We start from the raw sequence: 20,684 nt of genomic DNA on the forward strand, positions 1-20,684 counted from the left end.
TGATTAATGTAAAATCACTTAGGTTTAAGGACAGACCACCTAGTCTGTACCATGGGGTCTGTTTGGTCTAATTTTCTATGTAAATCTATGTAAATCTCTCTCTCTCTCTCTCTCTCTCTCTCTCTCTCTCTCTCTCTCTCTCTCTCTCTCTCTCTCTCTGAATGAAGTGAATATTTATTTTTTCGAAAAAAATAGCATGTATAGTTATTATGGATGTACTCGATCATAGTCTAATAACAATAAAAATATTTATTAGCAACCTAAAAAAGAAAAAGAATCGGACATGAAGAATTATCCAGTAACACCAATAAATAAGTCAAATAATAAAATAATGGAAACGGGAGCTGTGATGGAAACGGAAAGCAGGAAAAAATGGTGGGAACTTGGGGAGACGGTCAGCGGGGCAGTGACTCAGCGTCTACACAGGGCCGCGTGATACCACATGGAGGCGGGCGAGCGCCGAGCGTCACTAAGATCCTAACGGTACCGGAACTAGCGGCAATGCGCAGTGCCGAGTGATCATTAAGCTTCCCGGAACCCAAGTGATCATGATGCTTCGCGGTACCAGTACCGATACCAGTTATCGATACCAGGTTCGATGCCGCTAGTTCCGGTACCGTTAGGATCTTAGTGACGCTCGGCGCTCGCCCGCCTCCATGTGGTATGGGCCCTGTGTGTAAAAGCTGAGTCACTGCCCCGCTGACCGTGTCCCCAAGTTCCCACCATTTTGTCCTGCTTTAATTCCGTTTCCATCACAGCTCCCGTTTCCATTATTTTATTTATTTATTGGAGTTACTGGATAATTCTTCATGTCCGATTCTTTTTCTTTTTTAGGTTGCTAATAAATATTGTTATTGTTATTAGACTATGATCGAGTACCCACTACCCATATCACCGAGATATCCACTCACTAAGTGGTGATCTCTCTCTCTCTCTCTCTCTCTCTCTCTCTCTCTCTCTCTCTCTCTCTCTCTCTGAATGAAGTGAATATTTATTTTTTCGATAAAAAAAATAGCATGTATAGTTATTATGGATGTACTCGATCATAGTCTAATAACAATAACAATATTTATTAGCAATCTAAAAAAAAAAATCGGACATGAAGAATTATCAATAAATCCAATAAATAAATCCGAGCAACTGGTACCGGTACCGAGCAATCTGGTACCGGTACCGTACCGTTTAGCTGGTACCGTTACTACCGGTACTGGTACCGGTACCTGCCCACCCCTAACAGGAACTACTGGAGTAAACAATGGACAGTTGCTCTGGCCACAAGGGGACATTTCTTCTTTTTGACTAATTTCTTGTAAGTTTTCAGTGATTTTAATGATACCTAATTAACGACAAAGAACTGTAGAGTTAGCCTGATGGCTATGGATACTTGCTCTAAGATGTCTAGACCATATTGCATGTGATTATACTCTGCCTACTTACTTGTAGGAAAGATGGTGACATTTTGTGTATATATGAGTTGCCAGGGTAAGAGGCCCCCTGTGCCTTTGGGGTAAGTTGCCCACAGGGAGGCCTTTTACCCCACATGTAGGGTTATCTTGTGTAATTATCTCAGAGCTCTCATTTATTATCAGCAACTCATCCATTATCAGCAACAAAGAAAAAAAACTCCATCTCCAGCTTCGTCTGATGAGGATGAATGACCTTGTTCAGTGTGTGGGCAACCATTTGCTAATAGCAGACCGTCAGAAAAATGGGTCCAATGTCGGGTTTGTAGAAATTGGTCACATGCAGAATGCACAACTGGAGTAGGCCTAGATCTGTATGTAGGTCAAAACTGCGAGTCTGATTAGGCATTACAGTATTGCTATAAATACAAAAAAATAGCAATACGGTAATGCCTAATCAGACTTGCAGTTTTGACATACATACAGATCTAGGCCTACTCCAGTTGTGCATTCTGCATGTTTAAGTTTTTGAAATGCATCCATAAGTGAACACTTTTGAGTTTGAAACTATTAGGAAGTTGGTGTTTTTAACTGTTTCAGATATCAATATTCAACAGAAAGGACATATTTTATCAAATTAATTGAATATTTAGTTCCATATATTTTTCACGAAAGTAGATGTTCCTTTTGTTACAAAAATTCAGAAGAAAGGGAAGCTAGTCTAATATTACTAGTCTAAAAGAAGGGGATACCTTTTAGAAAATTAATTAATTGTTTAGTTTTACATTCTGTTCATTAGGATACACAAATTTGACTGTGTTCCTATATTTCACATCAAGAGAGATTTATAGGGTATAGTTTTCGGCAAAACTTAAGAATAACCACTCCAAACCAATATTCGTAGTAATTTAGCACGTGAAAGAATTATTATTATAATGCATTTTCGTATACGTTTTACCTTGGGGAGGGGCCAGGGGGGCAATCCTCATTAATTATAGAGTTAGGTGGCTTGGATTTTCTAAGTCCATTGTTATTGTTTCACAACCGCCTCTATACAAAGACTTAGCCTCATACCTGCCTTGCAGTGCACCCTACAAACTAGTTCCTAAGTCAGTAATATCCAAAATGCGCATGGATTATAACGATTTCGGACAAAAAAACGGTCTTTTAAGAGTTTTACGTTATTTTTTTCTCTATATTAAAGCAACTAATGCCGCGGCTATTTGTATTTTCTAATACATTCGTAAAATATTACTACGCGAGGGTATCAGCGGCGGCACCTAACGGTGGGTTCCTGAAGTCAGTTGTTTTCAAGCCGCCATAATGGATGGAAGGCCCGACACTCACTCCCTCAAAATATCCGTCTACTTTACCTTTCGGTAAGTGTTAACTGAGTATTTAACCTCTTTATTGGTGTGCATGTAGGTTGACAAAAGGACCGATTACTATCCCAGTACCGGGTCCAACAAAGACACGGGCGTGTCAAGTGTCACATATGGTGTGACAAGCACGTGTCAGAAAACAAACGGATATTGTTCAATGCGCGATACTTATAGTGGAGTTTGAGTAAAATGGAGGCCAGGGTCATACGTAGCAGTCGGTAGGTCACTCCCGCTTCAGTTAACAGCAGGAGTGTCAGTTCGATCTGGATGACAGCTGTCACAAATCTGTTTTATTTTGTACCTTAAACTACTCGGTAAAAATTATCTAGCATCAACTTACAAGAAGTGGACGGGTTAACCGTCAGTATTGTACCATATGTAATTATGAAACATGACATTTCCCAAGAGTTGCTCGACTACGATTGGGGTGGTGGGGTGGGGGTTCAACTACGCTGACCATCCAATTGCACGCCCTACACTCGTCAACAGACCCGCTGCAGCGGCTACTACGTTATATAGGAATAGATTACAAGAGTATACGTTAGGGAATTTCCTTTCTTTAGAGACTAGGGATTTTTCCCGATTTTGGGGATTTTTGTAGGGACATTTTGAAAGCCCATTTTTCAGTGATTTGGCCGTCCACCACCAAAACCACTGTTCCCTACAGGGATTAATCGAGCTAACGACCACCAAAACCACAGCTCCCTAAAGGGATTAATCGAGCTAACGCCGCCGCCGCAAAATAGCTCGCATTCATTACCTACCGAATGAAGCATCACTAGGTCTTCATATATTTTTTTTCTACAAACGTTTGGTTAGCGACGGTACGCTTGGTTAGCAACGGTACGCTTGGTTAGCGTTGGTATGCTTGGTTAGCGACGGTACGCTTGGTTAGCAACGGTACGCTTGGTTAGCGTTGGTATGCTTGGTTAGCGATGGTACGCTTGGTTAGCGATGGTACGCTTGGTTAGCGATGGTATGCTTGGTTAGCGACTAGCCCACGCATGTGAGACCAGGTCCACCACGCGTGGTTATTTTTTTTTATTAGAACACGCAACCCAACGGCTGCCGTGCTGAGGGCCGGGTATAGCCCGGGCCTGTTCAGCCCGAGTCCCGGATGACCTTGAGTCATGGCTCAGGGCTGTTTTGGGGTGGTTAGCGATGGTATGCTTGGTTAGCGATTAGCCCACGCATGTGAGTATACGGTAGGGATTTTCCTTACTTTCGAGACTAGGGAATTTTTCCTGATTTAGGGATTTTTCTAGGGAAATTTTGGAGGGCCATTTTTCAGTGATATGGGCTCCCCCCCCCCCCCAATACCCCGGTTCCCCACAGTTCCCCAGGCTTGTCTTGGGGGATTGGGGGGGCTGGGGTGGTGGAGGGGGTGGAGTGGTGATTCTTAAGATTTACCGTGAAAAGTATGCTTGGGCAGGATTGAGGGAGAGGATACCGGGGGAGACCACCAGTGAATTGGACCATTGGAGTGGATGACTGTTGGAGCAAAAGAGTTGGCAAACGAGTGGTTGAATTTGCTGGGAGGGAGTGCCAAGCTGGAGACAATTCTGCAATGGCCGCCCCCATCGGGTAGGATCCCGTGAGGGAACAGGGTGTCGGAGATATAGATTGACCGATTTTTAATATGGTTATTGTACAGGTACGCTACAGGGGGATTGAAATCTGTGTTGATGGAGCATCGACTACAGCATTATTTCACATGGTAGTGAATGGTTATCAAGTGGCTGTAAATGTCTGTTAAAGGGGGAGTGTACAGTTCATTTAAATATATATATATATATATATATATATATATATATATATATATATATATATATATATATATATATATATATATATATATATATATATATATATATCTTGCTTGTACTTGGTAGGCAGTTATGAATAAGTACAGCAGATCCTCCTGTGACACAAGATGAGCCACAGATAGAACCATAGATTCCCTTGCAACAAAGAATCAAAGCTGAGGGAGGCACTTTGAATTAATAAGGCATAACTGTGGTAACAGTTTTTCTTCAGTTATTTGATAACCACAGCATGTGAAAATATACATGCATACATAAGGGAGTTATGTTCGGAGAGAGTGAATTATTGTTAAAGTTTTGAAATTTTCAGAATGAAAACAAGAATGTTAATTCCTTGAGGTTGGCTGTTAATAGACCCCAGACAGGTTCCTCATCCGACCTCAGGAAGCTACTGCAACATGTCATTCGTGAGTAAAATAGGAATTGATAAGCTGGAAAAATAGGTGTGTGTGTGTGTGTGTATGGGGGAGTATATATATATATATATATATATATATATATATATATATATATATATATATATATATATATATATATATATATATATATATATATATATATATATATATATATATATATATATATATATATATATATATATATATATATATATATATATGCGCCTTTCTGATATGTTATTCCTGTACTCTCTCAGAATATAAAAAAGAATAATAGAATAACACTACTCTACAAATAGTTATATGGTTTTGAGGGTGCAGTCTGATATTAGATTTATTTAACTTTCAAAGATGCGTCACTCTTTCCAGGAGGCAGCGAAGGTGGTGGTGGAACCAGCATCATGCCTTAATGATGAGGCTGTGAGTCTTAGTGTGGATGGCCTTGAACCTGGACAAGGTATAACACTGGAAGCATCGATGACTGACGGTCGAGGAGCTCCATTCTTTTCATATTCACATTACAAGTTAGTTCCTTGGCTTTACTTTAGCTTACTTTTCTTAAAATACCTGATTCTCCGTTTGTGGTAGTCTGGGATTCTTTATAAGCTCATTATTGGAAAGTATTTTGTACTCCCCAATAAGATGCAGGACATATGTATACGAACGTAATTCCCTTTTTTTTCTTTTTTTCTTTTTTTTACGTTTACGGCGCCGGTTGGCTTTTGATGGTAGGGCCTAATGGTCGGCCCCAGCCTTTCGAAGTCAAGGTCAAAGGTCAAGAGCAAGGCCACGCAAGGTGCGTCTTTCCATGAGCTAAAATATGAACCAAGTCTGAAGTTTCTACGATGACGAGAACAGAAGTTATGGCCAGAAATATTTGAATTTGACGTTTTGTGCAACCTTGACCTTGACCTTTGACCTTTGACATAAAAAATGTGATGGGTTCTATTCTGGATGGACACGAAGCTTCCCTGAAGAATTGGTTGAAACATCCGCAAAATTGTGCACAGGAGACTGTTAACGAACAAACAAACAAACAAATAAACATATATACTGACCGGACCAAAAATATAACCTCCTCCAACTTCGTTGGCGGAGGTAAAAAATGGGTAACATTATTTAGAGACTACCACTGATCGAACTATTCAATGGGAACACATTAGCAATATCGTCAGACTTTAGCATTTGTACTTCGTGATTAGCAGTATTAATATCATATTCTTTGTTTCAGAGCAGATGATAATGGACGTGTGGATGTCAACACCATGGAGTCCCTTGGTGGTTCTTACAAGGGACTGTTTCCCATGGGTCCCATTGCCTCCCTGTCTCCAATGTTACAGAAACATAAAAACACTCGATTCTTTAAAAGAGATGTGAAGCCAAATTTGGTAAGTTGCAAGGCCCTGTATATTTATTTCTTTGGAATACCTCAGTAAAATAAGCATGAAAAAGAATTTGCAGCTGTTGCCAAGGTCTGACGTACTTGAGCACGTGGATTTTCATTCTTTTAACCATATTTAAAATTAAACTACACATTATGAAACTAGGATTACAATGCCTATTTGAATTCTTAAAGTTAAATTTAATATACAGAATTTGGAACAGTGTAACAGTTGTAGTGACACACTATATAGTCTGGGGCCGATTTGGGAAAAGTTGACTGGGCTAGGCATTTTTGAGTGCTAGATTTTGTTATCCAATTGCTTTTACCTAATTTGAGGGTGCTGAATCCAAATCTGGTGGATAACATTGTTTTTTTTTAATCCTGTGAGAGCCATATCAAATTGGTCAACTTTTCGCATCCGGTGGCCTGTATATAAATTAACATTTTTAATGAAATACAATGACGGAGCAATGCATGTATGCAAAAAAAGCAAGTAATTCCAGTTAATATTGAAGTGTAATGAGAGTACAATGTATACAAATGTTAAAACAAGTAACTCAAACAAGCATCTGCTCCTTATAAATGTAATTTGACAAGTAAAAACTAATTAACTGGACCTAATAATGATATACACTTTTCTTATAATTTTTCATTGCAATAGCTGATATAATTTTCCTTCATATATCGTTATCAACATTAAAACACTGTCCTGAGCATTTACACAATCCAGTGCATGGCATCTCTGCCTTGCAACAACCACATCTGCGAGTGACACTCTTCTCAGTACAATCGCAATTTATCAGATTTATACATGACTCAGGTACAGGTTCAGAGGTCAATAGCACAGGTTTTAGTTGACCATTTACTAGCTGCCATCCACATTCACTGGGATTTGGTATGGTAGGGCAAGGTTCTATTGCTTTTGTGAACAGAATGGCTCTTGTTTTATCCGTTGTCATAGCTTCAGGCACATTATATTCTAAACATACAAATCTCTCCACCTCAGCCAGAGATTCCTTAGTTATGGGATCTTTTCCTAAATCGGATAGAAGTGTAAGGTGATCCAGATATACAGATAATGCTGTTCTTTTTGTATGGTCGTACAAGAAGGATGTGGTGTCTGATCCAGTGACAGCATGGAATGGCAACAATCCCTTTGCTATAACATCTTTCAACTTCCATTGTGATAAAATTTCCTGAACAGGTATATACTTTGGTGCATTGTTTGTCCCAGCTTTTATTATTATATCTTTTTTTTTATTGTACTGCTGTGTGCCACAAGGACTAACAAGACATATGTGTCTCAAGACCATACAACTAGCGTAGGGGACTGTGTGTGCACACAGTGCAGAATCATTCTCGTAATGCGTTATCGCATTAAGTTATCGCGATACTTTATCGCTGATAACAAAATCGGGTTATCAGCCATCCGCTACTTATTTAAATATATATCGGTATCTTCGTTACTTTTGTAACCAAACTATCGATAATCGCTACTTTGTTTGTTTTTTTCTCAGAAAAAAAACGTTGTCTCCTCCCTACTGCACATGCGTGGCCCTGGTGCCCGGTGTTGTATGAAAAAACTTCGGGGTATGAAATATCTTCGGTGAAGAGATTTCATACTTAGATCATCAACATTAAAACACTAGGTTATTTTTTTTATGTTAGACTCAAAAATCAATATATCAAAGAGAAAAATCATTTAACTTTGCCCAAAAAATTATTATTCACTGCCTCAAATTTGATATTCCATATTCGTTTGTGAGCATGCCATGGTATTGAAGGCACCCGGTGTTATGTTATTTGGTGTCCCATCGTCAAAAGTGTTTACAAACACTGGTCTCTCATGAACTGCGCATGTTCAGACCAGTAAACGTAGCCCTGTAAAGTCTCACAAAGCTTTTTAACACATTAAGAGTTGCTGGAAGGCTGAATCAGACATATAGTAACACCATCCTCGCTGTTTCTTGAACGACACTCTGTACCAATGGCAATCCATTGCCAGGCAAAATCAATTGAGGTTTTATAATATTTAAAGGACACCTTCCTTCTGCCCCATTCAGAAAAAATGTTAAGGGTAGAGGTTGTTTGTTCTGTAGCTTCCAGCTTTGAGTTATATAACTCCTGTTGTAAGTGAATGCAGAGTAGTCATTGGCATTATGGCATAGGAGTGGATAGAAGAGTTTGGTGTGGAAAGATTAATAGTAAGCCCTGTGGAGCACCACTGTTTGTAAGTTTTTGGTAGATACCAATTATAGGATAAACTTATCAACTGATTGATCATTTGATATTTCAGGTGACTCTGTCAGCTTTTAAGGGCCATCTAAGTCATGACGAATTACTGGATGAAAACAGAAGGGAACCGTTGTCAACAACCAGCCACACAAGGCACTACATGGCTCCAGGAGTCCAGCGAATCCCAGTCCATTATGGAAGCGTGCGTGGATGCCTGTTTCTACCACCAGGTTAGACAATTGTTATTTGCTATCATTATATTTATTCTGTCACAGTATAGAAGGCAAGTAGGTGTGCCCCAGAAGGTGACTAAATTTAAGTAGATGTTCAGACCACATTGACTCTATAGGCTAGGTGATCTGCCCTTAAACCCAACCAAACCAACATAGTCAGCCACCAAGATGTTGCATCCCTACTTTCATGAATATTAAGGTGGAAGTAGACAAAGGTTGAAGATATTTAAATGACTATCGAGAACAAATGGTGGACTTAGGCAGGTCGTTTCATGCGTAGAATTGATAACAGATGGACAACAAAATTAACAGTGACAACTCAGAAATTGTAGAAATCAGGGCAGGTACAGGACCAGATTAAGAGACGAAATTAGAATATTTGCTGGCACTGGATGGTGTACACTAACATAAGAAAGAAGCGGAAAACATTGGAAAAGGCCTTTGTTTTGCAGTGGGTAACAAAATTTCAAAATTTCTTTTCGGCTTGCTTAGAAGTATTAACCAAATTAGTGGGAAGAAATAATCAATATAGACATTAAAACATAAACAACCATTAGATCAGTACCATATGACAGTCTTACTAAATAATTCTGAGGAACACTTACAAGCTCATCAAGGAACTACACAGAGTCTGAGCGAGAAGATGAAGATGAAAAAGTTTCATCAAACGTTTGTGGGGCATCAGGATAATTGTAAAAAATATTGAGTAAATGAAGAGATAAATAAATATATTGATATATAAAGAGACAGATCCATAAAAGAAAAAATGAAGTCATCCTTCATGGTGTAGTCATTTGCATGCCTAGCTACAAAATCCCAAACCCGGGGTTCTAATCCCGGCCCGGGCAGGTAAACTATGGCAACCCGGATGTCTCACTGGCCTTGTGTCCCACCTCGGGCTCCAAGGCCACTGCGATGGAGATGAGCGCCGCGGCCACGCGCAGCAGTATTGTAAGCACCAACTCAACCTTTACCTGTGTTTGTAAATTGACTGGGCTGACTCAACAGTGCTCGGTAAATATGGCTGTCATGCACATATTTTTCGTGCAGCTCGACAAATGAATCGTTATCGCGTAGTTATTAACCAAACAAAGCAGTACAAACAGTAGTCTCGCCGCTTAATTATTTACCACGTACGGTACTTATAAATTAGCATCACCCCCACCTAAACCAAAAGGATGATAACCTATCACCATAAAATTGTGGTGGCAAGACCACGGGCTCACTGAATACCCACTCAAAAAAATGTAACTAAAAGCCAAAACACCGAGACATTTGCAGAGACAATGGTGAGGCTGAACTCCACTCTTACCGAGCAGGCAACAAAATAATCCTCCCATGTCTTCATTAACCCCTCGAGTGTGGATTTCCTACAAGAAGACATCACTACACTACAGGAATGGAACAAAAAGTGGCTGCTACAATTCAATGAAGAAAAATGTAAAGTCCTGCACCTTGGGGGGTTATCCAGCACCAATGCCACATGGGAAACACTCCACTACCCACCAAAGAGGCAGAGAAAGACCTGGGAGTGTATGTTACCAGGCTACCAGTGAAGGCCAAATCCGTTGCAATCGCAGCGGAAGGGCTAAAAAAACACAAACCGAGGTCATGGCTATTACAGCAAGCAATCCTACGTGATGCAGCAGCCAGGTACTCACCGCGCCACGCTGCTGCCTGTTTGGGGCGGCGTGTTGTAGGGAGAGATAGACTTGCCCACCTCACACGCTTGTATCATGTCTCGAAACAGAGTGCTTGGACACGAATCTATAGTTACAAAACTATCACGTCAAAAGTACTTGGACTCACTCCCAGACACACTGACAACAGAGAAAAAGAACTACTCTTTCGAACACCCGACGAAACTTTCACACCGCTAGCTGGCCAGACGCCCAGTCGTCTTGAAGTGGACTAGTAACGGCAGAAGATTATGAACTGTTTTAGTTGAGACCATTGTGACTCCTTACTTTCTGTTTACGGGAAATGAAAATGATAATGGCAATGTGTGTGGAACTGTGCCCATAACTCCTTCAATGAATTAGGTAGTTGGCGAGTTTTGGATGTGTGAAAGAAAGAAAATCCTTTCTTCCTTAGGTAAGATTTTGAGACTACTTTTAAGACTTTTTGCCTAGAGACTAAAAGAACTATAGTAAGTGATCTAGGGGAATGACTGGTTCCAGAGGGATCCAGATGTTGTTATATGACGACACCCATTGTCTATTTGTATAGTTATACAAATATATTTCTTTATTTCCTTACTTCAGGTAACGGTCCATTTCCTGGTGTCATTGATTTGTTTGGCGTTGCTGGAGGCTTGCTGGAGTACCGTTCAGCTCAGCTTGCATCTCGTGGCATTGTTTCATTTGCTCTGGCCTACTTTGGATATGATGACTTGCCCAAGACTTTTGAAGAATTAAATATTTCTTACTTTGAGGAGGCAGTACAGTTTCTGCTGGAACACGAAAAGGTAACTTTAAAGTGTTTTACTTATCTCACAGCAGTGGTACTCAACCTGAGGTTCGCAAGAGTCAAGGCAATCTTGGAGCCTCATTATCATTCCACTGCAGGGCATAGGCCTCTCCCAAATATTTACATCAATTTTTGTCCAGTGCCTCAAATTTCCAATTACAATGTAAACATTCCATGAACATTTTATCTTCATCGCACATGTAACCACTAAAGTGTTATTCTGGCAGTGGATGTTTGAGACCCCAACCTAATGGGCAAAAATATGATTTGCTGTCACATGTGGATAATGAAGCACTTATAAGAGTAAATTTAAGGTAAACTTGGCTAAAAGTTAAAGGCACTGTGAGCGAGGCCAGCCCTGCCAATGACAAAAGTGTTGTTGGGTAGTTGGGTGGGGATGATTGTGTGAGGAAGGAAAGGTTGGGTATGGGGGAGGTTGGTGAACCGACAAGGGATGAAACCAGAAACTACTGCTCGTTTACATACATTTTCCATGTAAAGGATAAGTAATTTCCTTCGAGTAAGACTTTTTCTCCCCAACTGATAGTCCATATAAGGAACATCTATATTTACAGTAGATTAAATATTGCTACGGTGTGTGTGTGTGTGTGTGTGTGTGTGTGTGAAGCAGTATGACATAATTGCTGGTTGGATGGATGATTACTCATATGTCAGAGCTAAACGTCACATCGACGTCACGAGAAGATGAGCGGGGCAGGGCTGGCCTCGCTCACAGTGCCTTTAACTTTTAGCCAAGTTTACCCTAAATTTACTCTTATAAGTGCTTCATTATCCACATGTGACAGCAAATCATATTTTTGCCCATTAGGTTGGGGTCTCAAACATCCACTGCCAAAATAACATCCTTGTCCGACGCTTTGTTAAAGTTTTATTTGCGAAAAACAGGGGGACACGGCCCCTGAAACCGTTAGTAGGCTCTTATTATATAATATTTCCCAGACTATCACTTGTTTTTTCTATCTGTTGTCCTGACAAATGCCATGGCTTGATTATAATTGCCTTTATTATGTCGTCTACTTCTGTCTCTTCTCTTTTTTTCATATACATTTTTCTTATCCATTATAGTAATACCCAGTAGTAGTAGTAGTAGTAGTAGTAGTAGTAGTAGTAGTAGAATAGGTGGGCCCTGAGTTCAGATGACCCGCTGGTCATGCAACATTGTGCAACGTTATGCAACAGAGTTAACAAGTGCCGAACGCCCCGCTGAATTGGGCTGCGGGGCAGTTCATGTAAACAAAACAGGCATCATTGTTATAAGTGTGGCCAGTGTCACCTTTTCTCCATTTTCTTACCTTCTACAAATGTTCTGTTCGACTATGATCGCTGTTTCCGGTAAAGAGTTGCCTGTAAGAGGTGTTTGGGGAATATTGTGAGGGAGATGATGTGTGAGGAGATGAGCCAAACAGAACAGGGCTGAGCCCAACAAATGACGTCCCTCACATCATCTCCCTCACAATATTCCCCAAACACCTCTTACAGGCAACTCTTTACCGGAAAGAGCGATCATAGTCTAACAAAAAGTTTGTAGAGGGTAAGAAAATGGAGAATAGGTGACACTGGCCACACTTATAACAATGATGTCTGCTTTGTTTGCATGAACTGCCCCGCAGCCCGATTCAGCGGGGCGTTCGGCACCATCTTGGCAAGACTTGCTAGCTCTGTTGCATAACGTTGCACAATGTTGCATGACCAGCAGGTCATCTGAACTCAGGGCCCACCCTTCCCGCGCAACTCCCCACACAACTCCTTGGGACATCTTGACGCAACTTGCCCCCTCGTTCCTCCCGGCCAATGGGCATATTTTCGCTAGTTACAAGGCCTTGTTTGTTAATTGCCTGCGCCATGACGGGCTTGGGCTGGCCCCTGAAGAAAGCCTACAGGCGCTATAGGCGAGAATGTAAAAAAAAATATATATATATATATATATATATATATATATATATATATATATATATATATATATATATATATATATATATATATGAAACTCGGAACTGTTACTATCATACCACCTAGTTAGAAAAACGTTTGTCGAGGGACCGCATTGTACAGCTAAATAGAGAACAAAAAGGGCTGCCAAAGACCCTCCCTTTCAGTGCTGAAAGTGTAATCGGTACTTCGAGACCATCCATGACGTCCAACTTAACCGACAGCGATGCTCTAAGTAGTACTGTCTTGTAGCATATGTAATAAGTGAGGCACCCCACATTAATAGGAGTAGCAGACCATTTTAAAACACTTAAAACATGCACAAACTTTGCCAAAGTTCAAGTAAACATAACTTTCTTATTCTTTGAGCTAGAGCGTCTCTTCTTGAATATGAAAAACTTAAAATGTTTACTACGCTCTTCCTAGATAGCTTTGTGATAGTTGCATAGGAGTTTTAGTGATGTGCACATTAATATAGACGGCACCTGCTACCTAACTAAACTACCCGCCAGCTAACTAAACTAACACAGTGTGACTGATGAGGTTCCCTGCTCGCTCAGCTTTTTTATACCCTGTGGTATACGTCACGGGGAGGGCTGGGAGGATGGGCGAAATGGAACAAATTTTGGGCCTGCCATGGGTTGACCTCTTTTTCTATAGATCTTGGGCGTGCCCACACTCGTTGGAGCACGTACCCGCCACACACCCCTCGCTCTCTCCCTTACGCCCCCTCAGTCTCACACATGTCTGCCGAAGCACTCGTAACTAACCTAAATGCGTATTTATGAGCTTTACTTTTCGCATTTTAAATTGTTTAGTGATTACACTATTTATCAGTGTCTCATTTTCAACATCTAAAAGCATCTCCAGCGGGAAGGGGCTTTAGCTAATTTTTAATCTTGAAAGTTGGAATTATTACACATGTCAGTTGGGGGATGGGAATTTGCACAACTCTGAATATTGATTGTCTCCGCAGGGCTAAAGCCCCTATCATGTCGAGTTATAAAAGCCTACTGTAATTTTGATATAGGAAAGAGTAGGTTGGCTGAAGCCAGGGAAATCCATGGGGAAATGTCAGTCCCAGTCCTGCTGGTACTGCTGTAGTTAGGAAAACTAGATTAGTGTGAACAATAAAAATCATGGGTCAGACCAGCGGGAATTCATGTTACAAAACTCTAATTAAATTCAATAAAGGTGTACATACTTTGCACTTCAATCCACTCATCTTGTGCACTAAACACATTGTCTATGGCATTCTCATAACCCAGTAAAACTAATTACCTAGCAGGGTTACTGCAAACGGAGTTGATGAATTATAGCCACATACTTTTCTTCCAGGTTGTAAAACCAAATCTGGGTGTTCTTGGTGTGAGCAAAGGGGCAGACCTGGCTTTGTCCATGGCCACGTTTATCCCAGAAGTCACAGCTGTTGTTTCCATTAACGGCTGCATCAGTAGTGTGGTGTCCAAGCTTAACTTACATAACGGTGCAATACCTGGATTAGAATTTGACACTGCAAGAGTAGAGGTAAGTACTACATATTTTTTTACTACAAAAATTGTGCTTGGAAATTTCCTCACAGGTGTGTTTTCTGAGTCATTTGTTATGGGAAATGATTAATTTCACATCATATAAACAGATCAAGAATGGTGTCATGGACAGCTATGAAGCTATGAACAACCCATTGGACTACCCTGAAACAATCATCCCTATTGAAAAGGCAAATGTAGATTTCCTTTTCCTAGTTTCTCGTGGCGACAGGAACTGGAAATCTGAAATGTATGCAGACATAGCAGTCGAGCGTCTGGAAAAAGCTGGTAGAAAAAATTACAAGGTAAGTGTTTGTAATATTTTTTTTTTTTTCATATGAAAGAGCTAAAAATTATTGAAAAAGAGCTAAAGTTTATAACCCCCATTCTCCACAAGTCATAAACCTCACTTCCACACGTGTGTGTGTGTGTGTGTGTGTGTGTGTGTGTGTGTGTGTGTGTAAGCTTCTAAAATCTCATGGGTACCCAATGGCCCAGACCACGAGGTTTTTGGTGAGCAGAAAAAAACCTATGAGACTTGTTCTTGGCGGAGGCCTGCGGTCTCTTTTAAATAGAATGATGTGACATGCTTATATGGAGCAAGACAGTAGATGAAATTCAAATGGGAAGTCACAATTCTACTTACAAATGTGAATAAATGCACGGTAATGTGTAAGTATACATAAGCCTAACTCAGTCCTTGAGATATGAATTGGTTAACATGTACATCATCTTATGTGGACATTATTCTAGTTAAGTTATTGTTTTTCATTAAAAAAAAGTGCAATTTATGATATTTCTTTGTTCAGGTTCACAAGTACCCTGGGGCTGGTCATCACATTGAACCACCATTCTTTCCGTTCTGCCAGGCCTCTTACCACAGATCTGCGGGACGGAATGTTCTGTGGGGAGGCAAACTGAGACCTCATTTAGAGGCTGAGGTACATGCATGGGAGGCTACTTTGGGGTTCTTTAGGAAGCACCTTCTGAATTCTGGAGTTCATAAAGGAAAGCTGTGACTTTCATAATGTACCTTGCCAGCCTTATGCTTTAAAGTATCAAAACAGAATGTAGTGTGTATACACTGGGGAATGGCAAATGAGATGTCAGCTTATCATGTCTCATAATATCTACAAAATGGACACTTTTCATTTTCCTGTCTGTATACAGGGAAAACTTTTACGAATGATTTTACTAATGTTAATAATAATAACAATAATAATAATAATAATAATAATAATAATAATAATAATAATATACGTTTTTTTTTTTAGGAATAAGCAGCTCGAGAGCTGAAAATATACATATTATATAAGGAGAGCATTGTAATATTGCAGACTTAAAATTAAGCTAAAAGTAAAGTGTATGTGTTGAATGAAAACTTGCTTTAACCAACTTTACGTTTTTCTACCCTTCCTCACTTAATCAACAAACTCGAAAATTTGCTTCAATATATTTAAATCAATCGCGCTCTCAATCAGCTGATTCTCGTCGGCCGTCCCCCCCTCCCACTCCTACCACCGCTTCTTGTAGCCCCCATTCTCCACAACAGTTATAAACCTCACTTCCCTATGCAGTTAGTTTTTTTTTCTTTTTTTTCTTTCTTTCTTTCTTCTCCTTCAATTTCTTATCTTTTTTTTCCTCCTCTCGCCCATTGTGTCTCCCCTCCCTCATCCGTTCGTCTCTCCCTCGTTCTTTCCCATCACATTTACCTTTTTCAAGAGGTGGAGAGGAGGTGGAGGGACGGATGCAAGAGGAGGATGGAAGAAGAATGGAGGGAGGAATGAGTGAAGAGTTGAAATAAGATGGAAAATGAAGGATGGAGAAGCAGATGATGGTGGAAAGTGAAGGATAAGGGAATGGATATGAGAGGAGAATGGGATGATAAGAGGAAAGAGGGGGAGGAGGAGGAAGATGTGATAAGACGGAGAGGATGAAGGAGACGAAGGTAAAAGAGGAAGATAGAAAGGTTAGGAAGGGAAGAAAAGTGGAAATAAATGATTGGAAGTTTGAAGAGGAACGGGAAGAAGGAAAACTGTAGGGAGAGGAAAGAGGAGGAAAAGAGGAGGAGGAGGAAAGAGAAGAGACAGGAAGCAGAAGAAAACACTGGAGAATAGAAAGGATATGAATGAAAACAAAGAAAATATAAGAGACGGATAGTGAAAGACAAAAAAAAAGAATGGAAAGAAAAAAAGATTAGAGGAAGAAGGAGAAGGAAACGGAAAGAGAAGAGGCAGCAAGCAGAAGAAAACACTGGAGAATAGAAAGGATATGAATGAAAACAAAGAAAATATAAGAGACGGATAGTGAAAGACAAAAAAAAAGAATGGATATGAATGAAAACAAAGAAAATATAAGAGACGGATAGTGAAAGACAAAAAAAAAGAATGGAAAGAAAAAAAGATTAGAGGAAGAAGGAGAAGGAAAAGGAAAGAGAAGAGACAGGAAGCAGAAGAAAACACTGGAGAATAGAAAGGATATGAATAAAAACGAAAAAAATATAAGAGACGGATAGTGAAAGACAAAAAAAAAGAATGGAAATAAAAAAAGATTAGAGGAAGAAGAAGGAAAAGGAAAGAGAAGAGGCAGCAAGCAGAAGAAAACACTGGAGAATAGAAAGGATATGAATAAAAACGAAAAAAATATAAGAGACGGATAGTGAAAGACAAAAAAAAAGAATGGAAAGAAAAAAAGATTAGAGGAAGAAGAAGGAAACGGAAAGAGAATGGAAATAAAAAAGATTAGAGGAAGAAGGAGAAGGAAAAGGAAAGAGAAGAGGCAGTAAGCAGAAGAAAACACTGGAGAATAGAAAGGATATGAATGAAAACAAAGAAAATATAAGAGGCAGATAGTGAAAGACAAAAAAAAAGAATGGAAAGAAAAGATTAGAGGAAGAAGGAGAAGGAAAAGGGAGGTAGGACTAGGAAGGGGGGGGGGTCTCTGCCGCCCCCTTTTTGGCACTGGCTCATAGGCGGCGGCACGCATTATTTTTTCCGCTTTTGTAGGCCTCGCTAATGGCTGACAGGTTTAACTTATTGGACTTTTGTGGGCTCTGTTTCCTTCCCTCTATATATCGTCCACGTCTTCGAGTGCACACGCCCCCTTAATTTCTCCGACAGATGCTGAAGCTTGGGAGAACCGGCACACACACACACACACACACACACACACACACACACACCGAAATTGACCTCTCTTTCGGCCACCTCTTTTGATTTTTTTTTTTTTAGGAGCAGCGAGTAGCGGGCTTTTTTTATTATGGTTTCCTTTTTTGTGTGCCCTTGAGCTGTCTCCTTTGTTGTAAAAAAAAAAAAAAACTTCCCCATCTCTCCCCCCCCCCCCCCCACACACACATACTTCCTCTTTCTTTACTTTCCATCCTCACATCCCACACGCACATACTTCCCTTTTCCTAGCTCTCCCTCCTCACCTCCTCCTACACATACCACTCCCCATCTCAACTCCTCCTTTCACTCCCCCCCTCACTCACTCCCACGGCCTCCACCACTCGACCTCGTCTCCCCCGTGCACGCCTACCCTGCCAAACGCTACATCACATTACGAAATCAAATAATTCTATGGAAAACTATTTTGGCAAAGGCTTCTGGAGGGTGTTGAGGTGAAGGGGGGGGGGAGGGGGGAGGCCGCTCGAGTCCTTTGTCCTCATTGGTTCGTTCAGCTTGACTCTCCGCCTCTCTCTCTCTCTCCCTCGTTTCTTCCCCTCGTTCTCTCCCCTCTCCTCCCGATCCTTTCTTCCTCCGGTTTATCCCTCCCTCCCTCCCTCACGCCACCTCATGTAATCAGCCGCTCTTCTCCCTTCTTTCCCAGCCACAACCAGTTCAAGTGTGATTTTCTTTCCCCTTTTCCCTTTACTTCGGTCTCCTCGTTCATACCAACCAAACAGGCTATATTATTCTGAAACGTCATTTTCTTAAGCTTCATTTGGATATATAACATGCCCTACTAAAGGTGATATATTGTGCCACAGGAAAGAAAAAACCTCTAAGTCACGCGATGAAAAATAACAAGTGATAACTAAAAAATGGCTGGTATCACAGGGAAGGCTAAGAGATATAGGTCGGTATCATCAGACATACTCGCTTCTCACATCAGTATTTCTAAAGGTCAGAGAGGGGATCGATTGAGTTATAATGAGTGTTTCTTTAGGTTCACGGTACAGAAGAAGGGTCACACTACCACCAGGGTCATAAAACTAATCCTGGAAATGCCCAAAACTCCTACGAAAGCCTTGTCAAATATGTGTACTTGGGCGACGGAATGTTTAGTAATACATATTTGACAAGGCTTTCGCAGGAGTTGTGGGCATTTCCAGGGGTAGTTTTATGACCCTGGTGGTAGTGTGAGTCTTCTTCTGAACTATGAACCTGAAGAAACACTCATTAGAACCCGACTGACCCCCTCTTTGACCTTTAGAAATAGGTGATGTGAGAAAAGCGAGACTGTCTTATAATACCAACCATATAGAATGCTATCATGCACTATTTTTGAAGACTATAGATATTTGTCTTTCACTTAACCACTGTGAGACTTCCTGCCCAAATATGGTACCCCCCAGGCTCAAGGACTAAGACGGACAGGCAGATAGAAAGATACAAGGAGATAGAAAAAGACATAGACAGGCAGAAATACAAGACAGACGGGCAGATAAAGACAGGTGGACAAATACAGACAGACGAAAGGACACAAGGACAAAAAAAATAACAGAGAGAGAGAGAGAGAGAGAGAGAGAGAGAGAGAGAGAGAGAGAGAGAGAGAGAGAGAGAGAGAGAGAGAGAGAGAGAGAGAGAGAGAGAGAGACAGACAGACAGAGACACAGAGAGAGAGAGAGAGAGAGAGAGAGAGAGAGAGAGAGAGAGAGAGAGAGAGAGAGCCAGCTTCCTGCTGCGGGGCGAGGCTTGGGAGTCCTTCAGAAGGCTTAGCCCGACCCAAGCCACCTTGCTTTCCGGCCCTTATGCTTCTCTCTCTCTCTCTCTCTCTCTCTCTCTCTCTCTCTCTCATAATATTCCCCTCGCGCTTATTATTCCTCCTCCTCCTCCTCCTCCTCCTCCTCCTCCTCTTCTTCTTCATCATCTTCATTTTCTTTTCTCATCTTCTTCTTCTTCTTCTTCTTCTCCTTCTTCTTCTTCTTCTTCTTCTTCTTCTTTTTCGTCGTCTTCGTCTTCTTCTTCGTCGTCTTCTTCTGCTTCTGCTTTTTGTTCTTCTTCGTCTTCTCCTCCTCCTCCTCCTCCTCCTCCTCCTCCACGCAGCCCTCGCCAACATCTGCGTCATGACAGAGAGCTCGAGTCGTCTTCGCCGGAGTCAATTTGGCGGGAGTTTATTTTTTTCGGGGATGTCAGTTTTGTTTGACAGGGCAAGGAAAGGCAAGAAGGGCGAGGAGAGACGGAGACGGGAATAGGATGGGAAGGAAAGAAGGAAAGAGAGAAGAGAGGGGAGGTAAAGAAGAGGGAAGAGATGGGAAACAGCGGCGTGGAGGAGGAGGAGAAAAACTAAGGAATAAAGTGGAGGGAAGAAGGGAGGCAAGAAAGAGGGAATAGCCGAGAATTTGCATAGAGAAGAAGGAAAAGCGAGGAAAGGTTAGTCCAGAAGAGGCGTTAGGAAGAGAGAATAGACGTGACACACCATAGAGGCAAGAAAAAGCGAGGAAATACAAAGAGGAGACTAGAGACGTGAGACAGGGTGAAGGAAAAGAAGGGAGGAAGAGTAAAGAGGGAAGAAGAGGAGCATAGACGGGGGAAGAGACATTAGATAAAAGGGAAGAGCAGGAGAAGAAAAGAAAGGAAAATACGAGGATTGAGGAGTGTGGAAAAGGGAAAATGGAGTAAAACTGAGACAGAGGCAGGATGGAAAATAAAAAGGG

The 20,684-nt window shown here is 41.0% G+C and overlaps 1 protein-coding gene across 3 annotated transcripts; it reads left to right on the forward strand.

Annotated features, from left to right (window-relative positions):
* Positions 1-1,194: 1,194 nt before the first annotated feature.
* LOC126998796 (acyl-coenzyme A thioesterase 1-like) lies at positions 1,195-16,201 on the forward strand. Of its 3 annotated transcripts, XM_050860844.1 has the most exons (9): positions 1,195-1,309; positions 4,919-5,015; positions 5,376-5,530; positions 6,238-6,394; positions 8,687-8,855; positions 11,123-11,325; positions 14,616-14,804; positions 14,917-15,111; positions 15,616-16,201. In XM_050860844.1, the coding sequence occupies exons 2-9, from the start codon at positions 5,007-5,009 to the stop codon at positions 15,823-15,825; spliced, it is 1,287 nt and encodes a 428-aa protein (XP_050716801.1). In that variant the 5' UTR covers positions 1,195-1,309; positions 4,919-5,006; the 3' UTR covers positions 15,826-16,201. The 3 variants fall into 3 exon arrangements, with proteins under 3 accessions (XP_050716801.1, XP_050716803.1, XP_050716802.1); XM_050860845.1 differs by lacking the exon at positions 4,919-5,015 and having other exon boundaries at positions 1,229-1,309; XM_050860846.1 differs by lacking the exons at positions 8,687-8,855; positions 11,123-11,325.
* The last annotated feature ends 4,483 nt before the right edge of the window (positions 16,202-20,684 follow it).

The sequence above is a fragment of the Eriocheir sinensis genome, chromosome 15 (assembly GCF_024679095.1).
Source record: "Eriocheir sinensis breed Jianghai 21 chromosome 15, ASM2467909v1, whole genome shotgun sequence".
Lineage (NCBI taxonomy): Eukaryota > Metazoa > Arthropoda > Malacostraca > Decapoda > Varunidae > Eriocheir > Eriocheir sinensis.

Bases quoted from the DNA above. Each gene is read 5' to 3' on its own strand.
- LOC126998796 (XM_050860844.1), top strand. The intron at 11,326-14,615 runs GTAACTTTAAAG...CTTTTCTTCCAG, and splicing joins TTCTGCTGGAACACGAAAAG to GTTGTAAAACCAAATCTGGG. The intron at 14,805-14,916 runs GTAAGTACTACA...TCATATAAACAG, and splicing joins TTGACACTGCAAGAGTAGAG to ATCAAGAATGGTGTCATGGA.